Genomic DNA, 18,660 nt, shown 5'->3' on the forward strand with positions numbered 1-18,660 from the left:
GCATGTGTGTGATGATATGGGCACCTGCGCCTTGAAATTTTTTTAAATTTTATTTTTACAAGCTGCTATATGTTTGTCAAAGAGTCTTTGACACTATAATTCTGTTCCTGCAGATAAAATTTGGTATTTTGATGTGGCAAAACAGTCTTGTAAGACTGTTCATGAAACTAAACGTGTATGTGTGTTTGAGGCAGCTACAAATTTGTACAATGCACCCATGTTGTCTATCTGCTGTTTCAACAAATGATCTGAAACGGTTTATTTTAGTTCATAAAGTAGTACAGTACTTCTAATATTTCTGAATACATTATGCTTCATAAGCCTTTGTAAAAATTACTTCATGAGATACAAAATCAGCTCTAGCTTTTAATTTTTTTGGTTTTTTAATCCTAGGATTTTGGTAGTCTGTTACACTTGGAACAATAGGCTATTGTGCAGTTTTTGTCTTCAGTGGAACTAATTTAATTTTAGCTTTACATTTAAAATCATTGCCAGCTTTGTTTCATTATTTTAGCTCTCCAGTTCTGCAGCCCTGGAAGGGAAAGGACAATTAAAATTTACTTCTGGAAGATGGAGTCCCCACCACAATTGTACACAGATTGCAACAGCCAATGATATCACTGTTCGAGGATGGGATACACGAAGCATGAGGTAATGAGAAATTGCAGTCTTGTTCTCTAAAAAAGCCAGTCTCCTTTGGAGATGGATTTTTCATTGCTCTAACATATTTTTGTTTTAAAGATGAGAAATGTGGCAAAGCTATCACTTATAAAAGGAATTGTTGGGCTTGCATAGCTGATATATTCACAATTTAGTAAAGGGGTTTCTCTGTTTTTTCCCCTCAGCTTCAATTCTAACTTGTATATTGAGTTTTACTGAACTACATACTAGTCTCAAGATGATTTGTTCAATACATAGGCATTACTTGAATGAAGCTGTTCTGTAATTCAACCCGAAAATGATTTAATATCTGTCCTGACTATGTTATGAGCTGTCTTCATAGTATACTATTTAAAGGTAACTTTAATCTCTGAAGGTAATTTACAGGGTAAGTTCATTCTTCACTTTTCTGATTTTAACAAATAGTATACTGTACTATATTAATGATTGTAGCATGCTAGTTATATGAAACTACTGAATCTATCAAAATCATAACCAATTCAATTAAGGCTTTGAATACATCTACTAAGGTGTTTTCCCCCCTGCTCAGTCGTGATTTTGATAAGCAAAGGAGTGATGTTGTGCACATCTGTTGCCATGACTACTAAAGCCTGTGCAAGCTTTTTTAAGATACGCTTTATCCCCTTAGCACATAGTAATTTATCACTAAACCGAGAAGACTGATGTCGTGTAATAACTTTTGTTGCCTTAAAGGGGGATGACTTTAAATTTAGTTCTATGGTTCCTGCCAGCTCACGGGTGTAGCAATAAATCCCCATGTTTGCCAGACTTGTGTGGTTTTGCCAAAAAGGTTTATTTAATTTAATAAACAAGGCTAAAAATACAAATATAACAATTAAGTCAATATCTGTACGCTTGTCATAAGGTTTGAAAGTCCTGTTCTTTGCCCTGTAAAAGGATATATAAAAATCTAACTTTATATATGTGTATACTTTCATTTGTGAAAAGTATTTTAAATGAAGCATACAAGAGATGAAAGGTAAAAGGAGAAAGTTTTTTTTTAAATTGCTTTTCTGTGACATTTTTGTAATCATCCTATACTTAACAGATAGCATGCAGACCTTAAGATTAAAGCCTCTGTTTCTAAGTAGAAAATATTAAATACTATGAAGTCTGCTTGATGCTCTGTCTCATTAGAAAGAGCATCTCTGTCTTTCATTAAGTCAATACTCTGAGTAACTTTTATGAAAAATAGATAGTCCAGATCCTCAATGAAAGGGTAGCTTGCTTAGCAAGCAAACCCCACAATTCTAATTACTTTAAGTGAAGCTCAGATTAGATAGTCCTTGAACCAATTTACAAATACTAGGCTATGCCAAAGAGGTGTTTGCCATGTACTTGAAAATATGTGCAAGAATAAGTCTCATCTGCAATTATACTATAATATGTCTAGAACGATGTGAATATTTGATAATGACTAGTTAGGCTAGAGGTAGGAGTTTAATGTCAGGGCATTATAAACTGTGGTAGTGTAAGAAGCAGAAAATGAGAGGGTAAAAAAAACAAGGACAGAAAACTGCTATACCAGCAAAAGTACAAGAGCAGAGATACTAAAGAAGTAGCTAGAATAGCTACTTCCATGGAGTGCGATTATGATAGCTGTTAGATAGAGGAAGTGAATAATTTTGGACATAGCAAACAAAGAAGGATGGGGGAGGAGAGGCTGGTGGGAAGACTCCTAGACTAGACTAGACTAGGAAGCAATCTTAATCAGAGAAGAGCTTGTGAAGCAGAGGAGACAGACACTAGGCTGAATGGATTTAGAGAGAATTGTATCAGAAAAATTCAGACTCTAAGAATAAATTTGAAAAAAATATGGCACAAAAAGAATATGAGAAGGTGGAGAAAATGTTCATGTGGTCTGGGCTTAATCTTATGATGTAAATGGGAAATACAGTGTAGGATGATGGAGTGAAAGAAAAGAATATTCCTATTTGGGAAGGAAAGGGATCAAGCGGTCGGAATAATAGTTAAGTTGGGCTAAAGGTTTTCATGGTAAGCACTACTGAATGTACAGTGGACAGTGGTATTTCTTTTTAAGCCCTTACACACATCTCCATGAGCAATGCAAGAAGTGCAAGAAAGAAGTGAAAGGTGCAGTAAAGGAGAAGTATTTTATTTCTGCGAGCATGCTTGAGATTTAAAAATTTTCGCATTAAGTTGTTTCAAGAAATTAAGAGGGAATGTTGAATTCAGATACCAGAATATGTGGTAGAAAGGTATACTTGAGTGATATCCTTAATCTCTCATACTCTGAGCATAGTAGGAAAGTTGGATACCTAGGTGATATCCTCTATCGCGAGTGGCTGCCATAGCTGTCAGGATAGGGCTCAGTATAGACCTGGTATACTTTGAATCTCTCCAACTACTTTGCTTTTTATTAGTAGTTAGATATTAACAGCAGGAGACTTCTCTATGTGGTGCTCAGAACATGTATAGAGCGCAGGAAATACAAAGTTTTGGTCAGTCTGAAGAGAAACATTTTTCACTTAAAAATAGAAAAAAGCTCACAAAGTGTTGACAAGTTCTAGTGAAGTTTGTAGGAGACGGTCAAATCTAAGCAGAACTTCAGTAGATGGTGGCTTTGAGAATGGACATGGGAGCAGGTACAGCCTTTTCATAAAACTGGTAATGCAATAGTGGAAGCAAACAAAAAACCAACCCAAAGATTGAGGTGACGTACAAACTGATGGAATGTGATGTTTTGAATAAGGTTGCTAGATTGTTAGCAGTACTACAGATGTTTTCTGAAGTGATCCACATGCATGAGTATGAACATGTCTAAGTAGTTTAAGGGCCACAGGTAAACTGATTATAAATGCCAGAGCCCAAGAAGGTAAGTTCAAAATAGAGCAATAATAAAAAGTTGTTCATATCTGTCGCCTCCCTTGCATCTCAGCTTTTCATACAGGGAGAACTAGATGTCATAAATACAGAATTGGTATAACTACTTAGGGGTGGAGAGACTCTTATCTGAAAATATTGTGGTTTAGTAGCAGACATTTCATAATAGTTGTTAGAGAGCTGTGCTAGAACCATCTGGAACTACTGTTTCCTTTTAGCTCCAGATGATCCTAATGCAAACAAGGAATGAGCAAAGCTTCAATGCAAGCTGAGAAATCTATACAAGTCACTGTTGTTAACAGCTGGGATTTCTCTAAATGGTGCGCTAGCAATAGGAGCTCTAGGTCTGCGGGTGCTAAGGGGATTATGCAAGTTTCCAGGGAAACAGATTCCTGTCAGTGGAGTGCAGTTAGCTTTTTATAGACTGTTTAATTTTTTTAATGTGTTTTACAGACAGATATATTGTATAGAAAATGCACATGGACAGCTGGTACGAGACCTAGACTTTAATCCCAATAAACAGTACTACCTGGCTAGCTGTGGAGATGACTGCAAGGTGAAATTCTGGGACACAAGAAATGTCACTGAACCAGTGAAGACACTAGAGGAGCATTCCCACTGGTAGAACAAATTATCTGCATGCTGTTTTGTGGGTGGATGGCTTATGTAATTTATGCAACTAATTATTTTACTGTTTAGGAACAATGCAAACTATGTTTGTGCTATTGTGAGTAATCATTTTTCTGCATGGAGGAAAGTTTTCAATATGTGACTGTTTCTTGTGTGATTGTAAGTTAAAAGTTTAGACAATGTTAGTCTAATTGGCAAGAAACTGTTGTTAATATTGTTGGGAGATAGGGTACACCTTTGAAAAGCACAACACAGAACTTGGCTTGTAGGGGCCAGCTGGGACATAGGTGTGCCTTCCCAAATTAAGCCTGATCTGCTGCACCTGATGTGCAGAAAAGCCCTTTTGGTTACAACAGCTGCGATCTGTCCTTCTGTTGTTGAATGATGGAAATGCTCGGTAATTCAGACCCTTTTTTTCTTTTTTCCTGCTCTTTGCAGCTCTTAAGCCAGAATATGCAAGTGCCATTTTATTCTCTGAGGTAGTATTTCGAGCCCACATCCACCACTTTGGCCTGTAGCTGGAGCAAGGCGAGAATCTTGTCTAACGTTTGCAGACTTCAGTGGTTAAGCAAAGATGAGCGGTTCATATTTTATAAAATTTGGGTTGGAGTAATTCTTGCAAAATAAATCTGGACCCTGAAGCTACTTTGAGGGGAATGAAGCTGTGAATTAACAGATGCAGCATTTATACTTTTTTCAGAAGATTAAAAGAAAAAGAATAAAAAAAGAACCATAAGACATTTGGTATTAACTTCATATGTAAAAAGTAAAAATTGAAGAGAAATATAATCCTACTTTTGTTTTAGGGTCTATTTTAAACTTTACTGTAAGAATGTTGTGAGATTTTTGTTTAACAGGTTCTTTCTAATCTATATTTTGCTTTGGGGAAATTTTTATATTTAGAACGTAAATATCTGACTTACTAAACAATGAATTGACATGTACCCTCAAGGAATGATGCCACTGAATGGTGTGTTTTCTTCTTTGGATTTTTTTTTCAAAATTTATTTGTTGAATTTTAAAGACACCTCATAGAAAACAGATGACATGGAAGCTTAAAAGCCAAATGAAGACGGCAAAAACCAGCCTTTGGAATGAGGCATCTCACTTCTATGTGTACTTACAACATTTAAGTCAAAGATCAATTTTTAGTGCTGTTTTTAAAAGAAAATCATTTAACATTGATGCACTATCTGCCAAGAATAGCCCCTTGTTCTTTCTGATTTCTTTTTTTAGGGTCTGGAATGTCAGATATAATCATTCACATGATCAACTGATCCTTACAGGAAGCAGTGATAGCAGAGTTATCCTGTCTAATATGGTATCAATTTCTTCTGAACCATTTGGGCATATGGTAGATGATGATGAACTAAGTGACCAAGAGGACCAGCATCAAGAAGAGAAGTATGGAGTCTCCTGAGTTTTATGCAAATGCTTATAGTTTGTCTTTTCATTGTAATGGTTAACATGTTATTTTTTTGCTGGCTAGGATTTTTGTATACAGGCCTTTCAGGTAAGTAGTTCTCATTCCTACTTCATTCTTCTTCACTCAGAGTCTTGGGTGGAATACACTCTTTAAATCTGATTGGCACGGTCACTCTATGTTCACTGGTAGGAAGGTGATGGTGATGCTGAAGGCCAGTCCTGAAGTCCATTGGAGCAGTGAAAAGATTCACTTTAAGGGAGTTCTGGATCAAGTCAAGCATATATAATAATCTGCGTTAAGTGAGAGTTGAAAATCTGCTTTTTGCATTTTCTGTGTATGTGTTCTTCCCTTTAGGAAATGTTACCAGTCTAATGGTGAGCTTCTGCACAGGCGGAAGAAAGGAAGTATAAATACATTAATTGTTGTAGCTTTCACTCTTAATATTCCTGACTGCTCTAGAAACCAATAACTCATTAGACCTACTTCAAGCAAAACAGAAGTTTGTTTTTGACACTCTTTGTAGGGAGTAATGCATGTTATTGCAAGCATTTGTAAACACCATCCACTTGGGTGTGTGAGGAATCATGTACTTTGCATGTGAATTTTGGACGGATAGGTTTTTAGTAAAGAGTTAATTGAGATCCCGAAATAATTTTTCATCCTCCATTTTTGTCAGCTTTCAGCTTTTTCATTGTGCTATGATGCTTGTTTTCCTCTCTGTACTTCTTTATGAATATATATGTATATAGGGAGTCCTGTAGATCTAGCGTGGGCTGAGGCTTTCCAATTTTGTGACTAACTTACATGGTGATCTTCAGCAAACACTTACTTTACAAAGTGAAGATAATGATACTGAAAGTCATGTAAAACATTTTGAAACCAACAGGCTTTAGTCTGTATTTTTCTATTCTTTGCAACCGTGAATATCCATGTTCTAAATGTCTGCACTGAGCAGTTGTTTTGTTGCTTCTGTTAACTTATTTTAATACGCAAAGCTGCCTGCAATGAAATAGGCAGATTACCTCCTGAACTATCTTTTTAAATTAAGAATAGTCAGCTGGGATCAGGGGCAAGGAAATTACAAAAAAGATCCCCCGGTTACTCAACTGTGTTTGCTAGATGTTTCAGTTAAAATTCTAAATAAAGTTTAGGTTACTTCTCTAGTTGTATTTTTAAGGTTGCTCTTGCACCTTTATTAATGAAGATGTAGTTTTGCTCCAGATAGTTTTGACATTTTGGCTTCACATAAAAGACTTGGGAACCATATATAGAAATGGTTAATTTTAAATGTACAAGATGTCTCTAGAAGCAATAGAGAGTGCCTAGAAATCAAGGTGTATCAAATTAAGTACCTAGAAAGTTGTTCACATCAACAGTACATACTTCCTTTCTGGAACGTAACTAAACTACAGCATTTTAAATATGATGCACCTTTTGTTTCTTTACCTTTGTCTGGGGATTGCAATTTATTCTGTTCTGGATGAAAGGTAAATAGCATTAATGGTAGTGAGAAAGTGACTACATTTTTTTGGATTGTGGGAATGTATTAATATAAATAATATCACAAGTAGATAGTGTTCTGACAGATGTTGTATAGTAGGTTATCTGGAGTTCTGAATTTCTGTTGATTGTAGACTGTGTAGGTTGCCTCATTAAAACACAAGTGATTGTTTCTAGACGAGGAATTTTTGAAACCAGGAATATGCAAAGCAATTCAATTAATATAATGCATATTTTCCTTTGGCTATGAGGTGGATGTAAACCACATCATGGATGACTTCTGTGGTCATGATGTAGAGCCCTTCCCTATTCCCAGAGGCTACAAGAGTGTCAATACTGCATTTGCTTTTTAAATATATGCTTTTGAGCTGCTAATCTGTTCTCTACAAAACCTGGGAAAGCACATTATCTTTTGTAACGTTTGCTTGGTACTGCGAAAGTCTTGTTTTGCTTCTGCCTGCCCCACTCCTTCTTATGAGTTGAGCTGGAAGGATGTTTGCAAGGTGCTCACCAGCCTTGAACTGTTGCCAGATGAATGTCTGTTTAGTTCTGAGTTCACTAAAGAAGCAGGGCATAACAGCTGTTGGGAATACTTCTTGTTAGTCAACAATTTAGGTCAACAAATATTTAGGCCTCAGTACCCGTTTCTCTCCTGGAGACCTCTTTGAATGTTGCACCATTCCATGGGTGCTGTCTCTTCTTTAAAACATGGGTTTTTATTGTGTGGTTTGGTTGGGTGTGGGGGGGTTGTGTGTGTTTGGTTTTTTTGCTTGGTTATGTTCTAGACCTTAAAGAAAGTGTTATATACTCATGGGGTTCATTATTATACTATTTTGGAGGACATCTGGGTTGCTATTAAATAGCACACAAAACTTGAAAAAGAAAATGTCTTTTTTGGGTGTGTCTTGAAATACACCAGGAAGAGCGGGTGTTTGTGCAACTACTATCTCCAGACAGTCGCCTTCAGAGTGACCGACCAAATCTCTCTCAAAAGAAGGTTGAAATATCACGTGAAATGAAGAAAAAGGCTCTTCTAGGGCCTACATATTTTTTGTGTTCTGAATAAAATCACTGGTAAAAATACTCAGAATCACAGAATCATTAAAGTTGGAAAAGACCTTTAAGATCATCAAGTCCAACCACCAACCGAACACTATCATGCCCACTAAACCATGTCCTGAAGTACCATGTCTACATGTTTTTTGAACACTTCCAGTGATGGTGACTCCACCACCTCCCTGGGCAGCCTGTTCCAATGTTTGACCACTCCTTGGATTAAATATAAAACTGAAGAGTATGTACCAGTTGTATCTTCAAAGTTGTTTTTTTTTCCTACTCAGCAAAATTCCCCATATTTTAAAAATATTGATTGTAATACTATTTTACACAGCTAAGAATTCTGGGATCTTTAAGACTCCTGTCAATTTTTAATATATTTTGTAGTAAACTTCCTAATTATTATTGTATTTCTTGGCTGGAGACAAAAGCAAGTAATATGTCGGTTTAACCCTTCATTGTTAAACCATGTAGAACTATGCATGAGTCTACCCACTCATTCTTGCCAGATTTTCTGTATAACCACCTACTTTTGTGGGTTCACAACTGAGAAACAGTTATTTGGAGATAACTTTTTTGTTTGTTTAAGAAAAGAATACAGGTTCACTGAGTAATGAACAGACAACAAACCAGAAGTTGCTGTATTCTTTTCTTAGTAAGGAATTTTTCTTTGAGGTTTCTTGTTTGGATGTTTGTCCATGTATGTGTTGACATCTTGGGACTTATATGCTCCCATCTTGAAGACCAGAACACGCTTGCATAAGCAATATAACTAGGACTTTGCATGACTTTTGTCTCTTGTCGCAATCAAGTGACCTTCAGTTCCTCTTAATTGCTGATTCAGATCAGAGTAACTAGTTGGCTGTCTCTTCCCTGCTTTTTAACTGCTATTGTTGTTGTTTTATCAATCATAAAATGTAAGAGCAGCCTCCCTGTATCATATCAAAGGTCTCCCTAGCCTGTATCATGTGTCTGATAGTGGCCAAGAGGAAAGATTGTAAAAACAGGAAAAGGAGATGATACTTTCCCTGGGTATGCTTCTAGCATCTGACTATCTGTTTGCAGCTCGGGGATCTTTACTGCCTTCTGAGTCATCTTTGGAGACTTCTGATTCTTCCCTTTAGGATTTTATTTTGCCATCAGACATATTCTTGAGTTATCTCTTCTCACTAACTGTGTTTTTGTTTGTTCCAAAACATGATAGCTGTGCACACACCACCTTTGTGAAATGTGTCTAGGAGAAATATGCCAGCTGCGCTTATTTTCTTGCACTGAATAAGGAAAAGCTTCAGTGCTTTCTGTCTGGGAAGCCTAAAGGCTCTGTCAAAAGTAGGTAGTCCAAAAAGAGGATCAAGCTGTCCACAGAGAGGAGTTATAGGCATGTGGCCAGAGGAGAGCTATGGTGTGTTCTGGTCAAGTCCCTAGTCTGGATACCTTAATGCACAATTCAAATATGGAAAAAAATTAACTGAGGAATGGGCAATGAAATGCTGTACTCCTAGCTTAATTTCTAGCATTAATTCTTTCTACTGCTTGATTCAGAGGTAGAAGAAAGTGTACAAAACAAATGAAAATAAGATGAGGTGAGTATTTGGAGTGCATTTAGTTTTCATGCCCAAAACGAAGCCAGTGTGCTGGGATAAGAACATACGAAGCGCTTTTCAATGCCTCAGTTTGAACAAACGTTGAAAACGTGGGCTCATTCCACATCTATGGATGCAACTGATTAAGGCAGACTTCTCCTTGGCCTCTCTTTCTTTAATGCCTTTGCACTCTGCTGTTGCAAGGATTTCCTCCCCGCAACACTGAACTTGACTTGATTTCAAAGCTCCTGAAGGTGTCTGTCAGGTCCCTTTTAGACATCGGCAGAGCACCGAGAACTGTCTTCCTCCAAAGGGAGGTGGTGACTGTCTTACACCCTTTCTTCATTCTTTGGTCATCCAAAATCCTTATGTTAGTGAATGAGTCTATATTTGGTTGTATTAAACTAGTTTGAAAGTAATTTTAATTGTGTTTCTATTTCTGACAATAAACAAAAATTACTAGTTTTGTGGAGTTTAGCATGACCATCTTTACTCACCAATCAGGATTCCTTTTCTTTAGTTATTGCAATATTTATTTGCCTTTATAGGTTTGAATTTTAAACTCTGTAGATCTCTGTTTGGTATGCTGGTGATATGCAGCATGAGAAGACCATTCACTACCTTAGGATCACCAACAGCAAGGTACATGCTGCATCTACAGCAGTATTTTCATTCTCCATGACTTCTATGGCCAGAACTTTGTGACAAGGCTCAACTGATAATGGAAGACACGCTTCTTAAGAAAAAAGCTTTTTCTGTATCCATACCAATGAAAATATTTATATGGTTAGTAGCATTTTGAGCTTATCCATCAGTCCTGAAAAGGAAGCCATCCTTAAACTTTAATTTTGCAGAATGAGCTACCAGCTCCCTTAGCTCTCTTTAGGGTTTGCAGGCTTAAGATGTCTGCTGTGTTTTCGCTGGAAGAACTGATTACTAAGGTCTGAATGTGGCCTCCTCCCTTATGCTACATTTTTTCATGATATGTTCTAAGCTTATCCTTGTCTTTGTTATCCATTGAAGATTGTACCAGAAATTCACATTAGGAAATACACTTTTTAGTGTTTTTTCCTGAAGTCTTACGTTTCCCTCTTTGTCACCATAGATGTTAGCCATACTGTCCTTTGATACAAACAGAACAAGATCTAATGCAAGCACTTCTCACCATTTTACATTTAAAGCTGAGACACGTAAAGGATTGGTCCTTCCAGTACAGAGTATCTCAGTGAGATAGTGAAGTTTTTAATGAGGTTTTAAGTGTAGGACCATCATCAGCAATCTGAGTGGACCAAAGAGAAAATGGTGGCTGGCCTCTCTGTAGAAAGGCACTTCCTTCAAAATGCCATATAAAGGAGGTGGTGGTTTCTACTTTTTGTGGTGGAAATGTCATTTGGAGGCTTTTGAATAGTGAATTGTGTGGTTTCACGATAATACATATGAACTGTGTGATCTAACATAGCACCTTTGTATACATATCTCTGACTTCAGGAGAGTGTATTGTCAGCATTGATATTTTGAAAAGTATTTGCCAAACGTTTGTGATAAGGCAGAGGTTTGGGTATTTTCACACAGCTGCCAATAGTGTTAATTTCGATAATATTTTGTTTCTGGTATTTATGTCTTGGAGAAATGTAGAAATCATAGGATTATGCTATGGAATCAACCAAGACGATCAATTAAAGCAGCTTAAATAGTTTCTGTTTTGGGGAATGCCAGTATTCAGGTCTTTACTTGGTTGGATGTGTAAGAATCTGGGCCAAATCTAGTGCAGCAGCACTTTCCAATTCCTAAACTATTTTGCTTTAAAAATGTGTGGTTTTTCTGTACTATTTCTTTCTTCGACCCTCATCAGCAGATATACCCTTCTTAATTTATTTTGCATATTAGGACAACTATGAAACCTGTTATATTAAAAACAGGAAAGTAATATTTTAAAGATGGCATTTTCCTGTAGAAGCAGTTCAGAAGGCTGTTTTGAGTAAAAAAAGTTAAAAATGCTTACAATAGTATGAATGGCCAATTATTATAGATAAAAATTGTGTTCCAGTATTAACATCCTTAAATTCTGTTTTTCTTAAGAGAGTGAAAAAGGAGGTATTGTGTTGTCTAAGCGTACCAGAAACAAAACCTTACAGTTGCTAAGTTTTCTCCTGCAGTTAAAGGGAAAGGACATCCACAGGGCTTATTCTGGAATCCAAATGCACGCTTTTCAGGATTCGTTTTGGATGCTGCAGTACATATTGCTGATCTATTGAATCACATCTATTTCATAGTAATTTTTAGATTGAAGAGGATTTAATTTTGACTGTGATAAGAAATTAATGATTTTTGGTGACTCTGAAAAACATATTTTATTGAACACTGTGGTGACAAAACAGAATCGCAAGCACTGCAAACTTAAGTGGTTGTTAGCCTGAGAAGTAATTGGAAGTAACAGCTCTCTACATGAAAACAATTATCCAAGGCTTAACCGGCTTCTCTCTTAGGTCTGTAACACAATTAACCTCAAAGTTATCTAGTAAAATGAGAGCTCTTCTCCTTTCAGAGGAGAAGCTGGTACGGGTCATGCTATATGAATAAGACAAACGAGAAAGCAGTCCGGTTTCAGCTCGGTGTGGCACAGGTCTTAAATTTATGGAGGATGTAGGTAGAGATTACACCTTTCTTGCTATGAGCTCTTGATGACATAAGAGTTTGATGCCTTGTCAGTTGATGCAATGCAAGTACCTATATTGGGAGAGAGAAAGGTATTTTAGTTTGGCCAGAAAAAGTCTTGAAAATAGTACAGGAAAATGAGAAACTAAAGGAACTTTTTAAGGGGCATGGAGATTTAGGACAAGGAAGGAAATAGCTTACCAAGCTTGCCAGGCATAACAAGTGATTACCAAGTGTGCTTATCAAATATAATTCTAGTTAGACTGCTCTGTCAAGGGATCAATAGGCTAAGCACCTACATCTGTGGTACACGAAGCTAAGCTGTAGCATAGCAACTATATTTTTACACCAATAACCTGCAGCTTTGATGTAAAAACAGGGATCTCTGTGTTTTGGCAACAACCTGAATAATATATATGTATATTAAAGTAGCATACAAGGAAGTTTACTTCATATCCACCACTGTACAGGTACTCTTGCTGTTTCTGAACTTCTCTAACTGAGAAGAAATTTAAGGTCCTGAACTATCCTCCCTGTTCTAAAACCTGCCAAAGATCTGCTGACTGTCCCAGTGTCAGTCCACTTCGAATGCTCTCCTCTTCTGTGTCCGATGTTATGCATCTAACATAAGAAGGCAAATAACCTTGTCATCAGGAGTTGGTAGCTATGGAATGGAAAGTTTCTGAGATGAGAATAATGCACATGAAAGGATAATAATATTCTTTTAATCATTGCCACATTATGAATAGGATATTAGAACAAATACACTCATCAGGGCTATATATTAGGTTCTGAAATTACCTACTGTATTGTAGCAACTGATAAAAACAGAACAATAATTAAAATATCTAAACAGACAAAAGCATCTTAAGATAAATATAACTTGTTTTGTGGTGTGACCAAAATAATCTTTTTTTGTAGACTCTGTTGAGGTGTATATATCTATATATATGTATGTGTGTGTTTGTATTTAATATGTATTTGTTACCTTTCTTAAGTAAACATCAGTGTCGTAGCTCTTAAGTCTGTAACTTCTTGCATTAACCAAATTGTATTTCATATCTGGGAGTTAGGAGAGTCTGATCTGATTCTTTAATAAATAAAAATGCCTGACAGTTTTGTAAAATTTAATTGAGACTAAATAGTTTGATGTGGGACTCTGAAACTGAACAATTCTACAGATCCTAGATTCATGTAGATACAAAAATAGTATTCTCAGCCTGTTCTTGGATTACCCAAAAAAATCGCACATATACAAAATGCAGACAAATCTGAGGTATTTTCTTAGAATTCTTTTAGCGTGGTATAAGGTGGTGTGTCTCAGAGATTCCTGATGTGAGGAAGAAAATCCACCACAACCAGTCTTGCTGCTTCTGTTTTTTATTATTTTGAACAGTCTTTCACATACATGAAATAAATCCTGCTTTTTATTCCTCTAGCAGAATCCTTCTGGGCTCATTACCCATTTCATAATTTAAAGGCTAACCTGTTTTCATTTGTAGTGTTTATAAAGGATACTCGTGGACAGTTTCTCTTGGATCTTCAGTATTGTTCCTGAGACACATGTCATTCTGGTATTTTTTTCCATCCTGATTATCTTGTATAACATTTAGCTCTTTTACACCAAATGATCACTTCCGCAAGTTTTTTCTCAGATTCTCAATAACTATCTCAAGGCTATGCCATTCTTATGCACAAGTAATCTATACACAGTATCATAGATCTATGCTTTTTAAAACAAAAGACAAAAAAAACCCACTGAAAACAACTCACGTGGCCTGAAGAACCACATGGAATAGCATACTTTTTCTGGGAAGGCACAAAATTGCTTTCATACCCAAGAAGAAATGCAGGGTATAAACAATAATAAAAGACGGTTAAAAATTGTAGTTATAAATGGAAATGCCAAACAGAAGTTCATCTACAGGCTTCTTTCCCGAACACTCACTCCCCTGTGACTTCTGTAAATTAAATTAGATGAACTGTGTTATTTAAATGAAACACTGAAACAACTCTGAGCATACAGAAAATAGTATAATCTAGAATCTTATTTGTCCTTGTTTATCCAACCTTTGGTTAACTGAGACTCCTGGTTAACTGAAAGTCGGTCGTGTCCCCTGACAGCCATGTGCACCGTGCGTTACTCCCCTGCTTATCCGGAGAGACATCTGAAACCTTCAGAATAATGGAGTTGTGGGTAAGTGGGTGAGCACCGCGTGAAGCACATTGCTGTCTGGGGACATGACCAACTTTCACTTAACCAGGCATGTCAGTTAACAGGAAGTTAGAAAAACACATTGCAGGAGATGAAGTGTCTGTGTGTGTTTATTAGCGCTCTGCTGGTAGATGGTTTGTATCAAAGTACATATTCGGGAGAACTGCAAAACCAGCCTGCTATTTGCAATTAACCCGGGGCTGCGTCTTGTTTGTGCTATGACCCTTTTTATGTTATTTGCCCTTAAATGTAGCATAAGCAAATGATAAAAGTCGGTGAAACTAAGTATCTGAAGCTATTCTGTAGTTTAACGCTGCTTTTGACTTATTCATTAAATTCAGTTGAATTTTAATTGTGATGTTAGATTCGCAGCTGGTTAGGCTGGCCAGGTGGAGCAGCGGTACCCTGCGAGCAATGCAGATGTGGTACCGTACAGCCTTTGTGTCGTAGAGACACGTGCTTTCAGAGGGCAGCGGTAAAGGGCAAAGATGGCCAATAACAACACTTACTTCGGTAGTAGCAGCATCTGTTTAAATGATTGAATGGCATTCACAAGGCTCTTTGGCTTTGCTTTCTGTTAGGAGGGTTGCAGCTGTAATAAAAGACTGTCTCTGGGAGGCAGGAGGATGCTTCTGAAAGGCTGACTGGTTCCTGTCAGACAGAGGTGATCGTCTGTGGGTGGAGGAGCTCTAAGGTCATCCTCTGAGAACTCACCTACCCTGTAGCTACAGAATAATGTGCTGTGGTGTTGCTGTGAGAGGAGGGTTTGGCTCTGTGAGTGGAGGGAAGAAGGGCTGTTCTCAGCTAGCAGAGCACAGCTGATGACTCTTGGGTGGTTTGGACTGCAGAGAATAGCCTGAATCTGTTCTTAAATATTTGCAATGCAAAAGAGAATCTGTCTGTCCCTCGTGATGTAGGTGACCAGGAGCCTGGGGTGTTGCAGTGAGAGGTGAGGTATACAATTATAAATGAGAATCTGGTGTTGGTCTAAGTCTAGGAATGGGAGATAAAAATGAAAGTGTTTAGAGGGGTGTCTCCATCTCCCTTCCACTGCTCTGGAGAGAATGGGTCCAGGATGGCAGCACAGAGAGACTGTGATGTTAAGGACTGCAACTTCTTGCCTACCGATACGTCTCTAATATGTATTATTTTAAGAATTCGATTAACAACAAAGGGGGAGAGGAAGGGAGGAGCGTGGTGAGAGGAAAAAATGTTAATAAAAATGCGTCTTTTAAGTGCCTTTAGATCATACCCTGTAGTTTAATTTGCTTTAGAGAGAGACATGCTTAGTGTAAGTTCTGAGAGACTTGGAAATGCACTGGAGTTGAGAATAACAGGTACTTTGTCCCTGTAAATGGGGTCTTTAACATTGATGTGACTCTGCTGTGTTACCTAAAACATAGGTACATGCAGACATCTGGTATAAAATATTTCCTCAGAGCCTACTACTGCATTCTTATACTTTAAATGGGAGGTTGCATATCTAGATATTAGTGACACTTAATATTGCTTTTTAAGTCAAGTGTGTGCACAGATCCTTACTATTTTCTTTTTTTTTTCTTTTTCGTTTTCTTCTTCAATTTTAGGATTAAAGAGCCCCTTCAGGACAGTGTAATAGCTACCTATGAAGAACATGAAGATAGCGTATATGCAGTTGAATGGTCCTCAGCAGACCCGTGGCTATTTGCCTCTTTAAGTTATGATGGGAGACTTGTTATTAACAGGGTTCCCAGAGCTCTTAAATATCACATACTGTTATAATTTGTTTGGATTACAGTGGAATTGTTATGTTGATGTACACAATTGGTAGGTATTGTTTATGTTTTTTTCAGGATCTTTATTAAGTATAAATGTTAGAATTTTGCTAAGAATATCTGTACTAATATAGACACTTTTAATTTGTCTTTTGTATTTGCCTTGGAAAACTTTGATGCATTTTCTGAAGGCTGTGCTAGTTACTTTTTTTTTTTTTTTTGAGGGCTAATCACTTTGTGAATTACAAAGTTTCTGGAGATATTTGGTACTTCCCATCTTACTACTTTATTACTTCAGCTTTATTGCAAATATAGTGGATTACAGAAGTGTTATTATGCTGATATAAAACTGGACAACGTAGGGTGCATATAGAAGTGATCTACTCGTTTATAAAAACAATGTTTTATCTTTCTGATATAAGCAGCTTTCTGCTTCTTAGCTAGGGCCACATTTTGCTAACTATTCCGGTCATTCTTCAGTGTTTATAGATATAGTTGGGAATGGTCTTCAAATGCTTTCTTAATTCAGTCTAACATTTTAAATAGGTTATTTTCCCCCATTTTGCATATCCTAGGAAGAAATGTTAATCATGAAGGTGAAACCTTCAAAATATATTTTTTCCTTCAAGCCTTATGGTAGTATCAACAAAATACCATCCTGTAATTTGCAAACTAAATGCGATTTTGAGCTATGTGTTGTTATTGGAAACAATATTAGCCTTTACGGAAACTTCTTCTATTCTCATGTAAAGTATTATCCCATGTTTATAGAACTTAGTTGTGCTGTAGTGTATTTTGAGAGACTCTGAGGCAATGCCATTGTTAACCTGAAAAATCTCTTTACTATTTATAAGTAGTCTCTCTTTCTTATCCTTTTGGCTCTGTGCCATTCTGCTGGCACGATGTAGCAGGCTTTCAACTAAGCACAAAACATCCTTTGCTATATCCTGCTCTTTGCAATACCTGACCTAGGCATCGGTGAGGCTCTTGTTACAAATTCTGAGAACAGGCAGATGATGCCCTGCAGGAGAATGCATAGAAAACTTGAGATGTAAGTGGAAGGCATCGTGAAGCATGCCTGTACGTATGACACACCCCTTTCCCTTGCGTAGCTTGCTGTTAAGATGAAAATTCTCCTGCCTGTTCTTTGTCTACTCAGACTAACTGCAGCAGTAATTATTCCCTATTGCCTTTTCATCGCTGTTATCTCCCGTTGACTTCAAAACTCGGGTATGTGCAATGGTGTTGGTTGTGGCAGCATTGTGTAAGACCACTCGGAAGAAATGGCAAGAACACGGGATGGAAAGATCAATACCAGCCTCTTCCTGTGATTCCTCCCGTTGCTATGGCAACTGTTGGTGTTAGTGTTGAGGGACAGCCTGCTGCTCACCTCTGCTTGTCCTTACCCACTCTTGGATCGAAATGTCAGAATGTGATTTGTTGTGTATATACACAGCTGCTTCTGTGAGAACACGCTTTGAGAGCATGACTGACTGCTATAGGCCAAAATATCCAGAAAAGATGGAAGTTAAATTCTATTTCTGGCTTTCTTAAAGAGCATGTTTGGAAGAATTCATAGGAGTGAAGTAATCTAATTAAATCATCTGTACTATTGTTTGTTTTTGTGTTAACGATGCTGCCTGTCTGCTTCAGAATTAATGCTTCATTGGAAATTCTGATGGTCTGATTTTCTGCATTAAGATTTTAAACTTGTGCTATTTCAAATTGTCTCAACCTGTAATTAGGCATGAGCTATTCACCTGTATACTGTAAGAAAAATTACATTTCCAAATCAGTAATGCTTCAGTTGTCTGAATATAAAAATCCTTAGTTGGGCTGCAGCTCTATATGTGGAGCTTTCAATTTTCAGACACAAAACCTTGCTGGGTTCCCCCCCACCACACACACACACAACCCTGCAGTATATCTTCAGTATGCAGCAGAACTCTTTAAATCTTTCTTCACATTAGCAATAAAGGTGTAATGAAACTTCATTGTCTGTTAATGTATATGGCTTGCAGTGCGAAGGTGACGGGAAATTACGTAACACTGTGGGATTTGATTTTATTTTTAACATAATAAATGCGGGACAGGTTTCAGACTAATTGTGATGTGGCTGTATTTCCTTTAATATTGTAAGTTATGAGCTGGAAAGCTCTGTAAACAAATACTATCAAGAAATATTTTCTTTTGTTTTACTTTTGTTAACTGTGTATAGTATCACTCAAGAGGAAAGGAAAGAAAAGAGGGGACGAACACTGGGAAGGAAGGCAATAGCAGGTCAAATTTGAATGAAATGTATTACAGTAGAATCAA

At 37.1% G+C, this 18,660-nt stretch overlaps 1 protein-coding gene across 2 annotated transcripts in view; it reads left to right on the forward strand.

Moving 5' to 3' along the window:
• The window catches only part of EIPR1 (EARP complex and GARP complex interacting protein 1), a gene marked incomplete at its 5' end in the record, with an annotated part of 91,352 nt that extends 74,384 nt beyond the window's left edge, over positions 1-16,968 (forward strand). For both annotated transcript variants that reach the window (XM_081997095.1, XM_081997096.1), the window contains 4 exons: positions 515-651; positions 3,979-4,146; positions 5,392-5,559; positions 16,177-16,968. In XM_081997095.1, the coding sequence (XP_081853221.1) occupies positions 515-651; positions 3,979-4,146; positions 5,392-5,559; positions 16,177-16,351 (648 nt within the window). In that variant the 3' untranslated portion in view covers positions 16,352-16,968. The remainder of the gene's footprint in view (positions 1-514; positions 652-3,978; positions 4,147-5,391; positions 5,560-16,176) is intronic.
• Between the last annotated feature and the right edge of the window lie 1,692 nt (positions 16,969-18,660).

Source organism: Phaethon aethereus (assembly GCF_964289735.1).
Source record: "Phaethon aethereus genome assembly, chromosome: 3".
NCBI lineage: Eukaryota > Metazoa > Chordata > Aves > Phaethontiformes > Phaethontidae > Phaethon > Phaethon aethereus.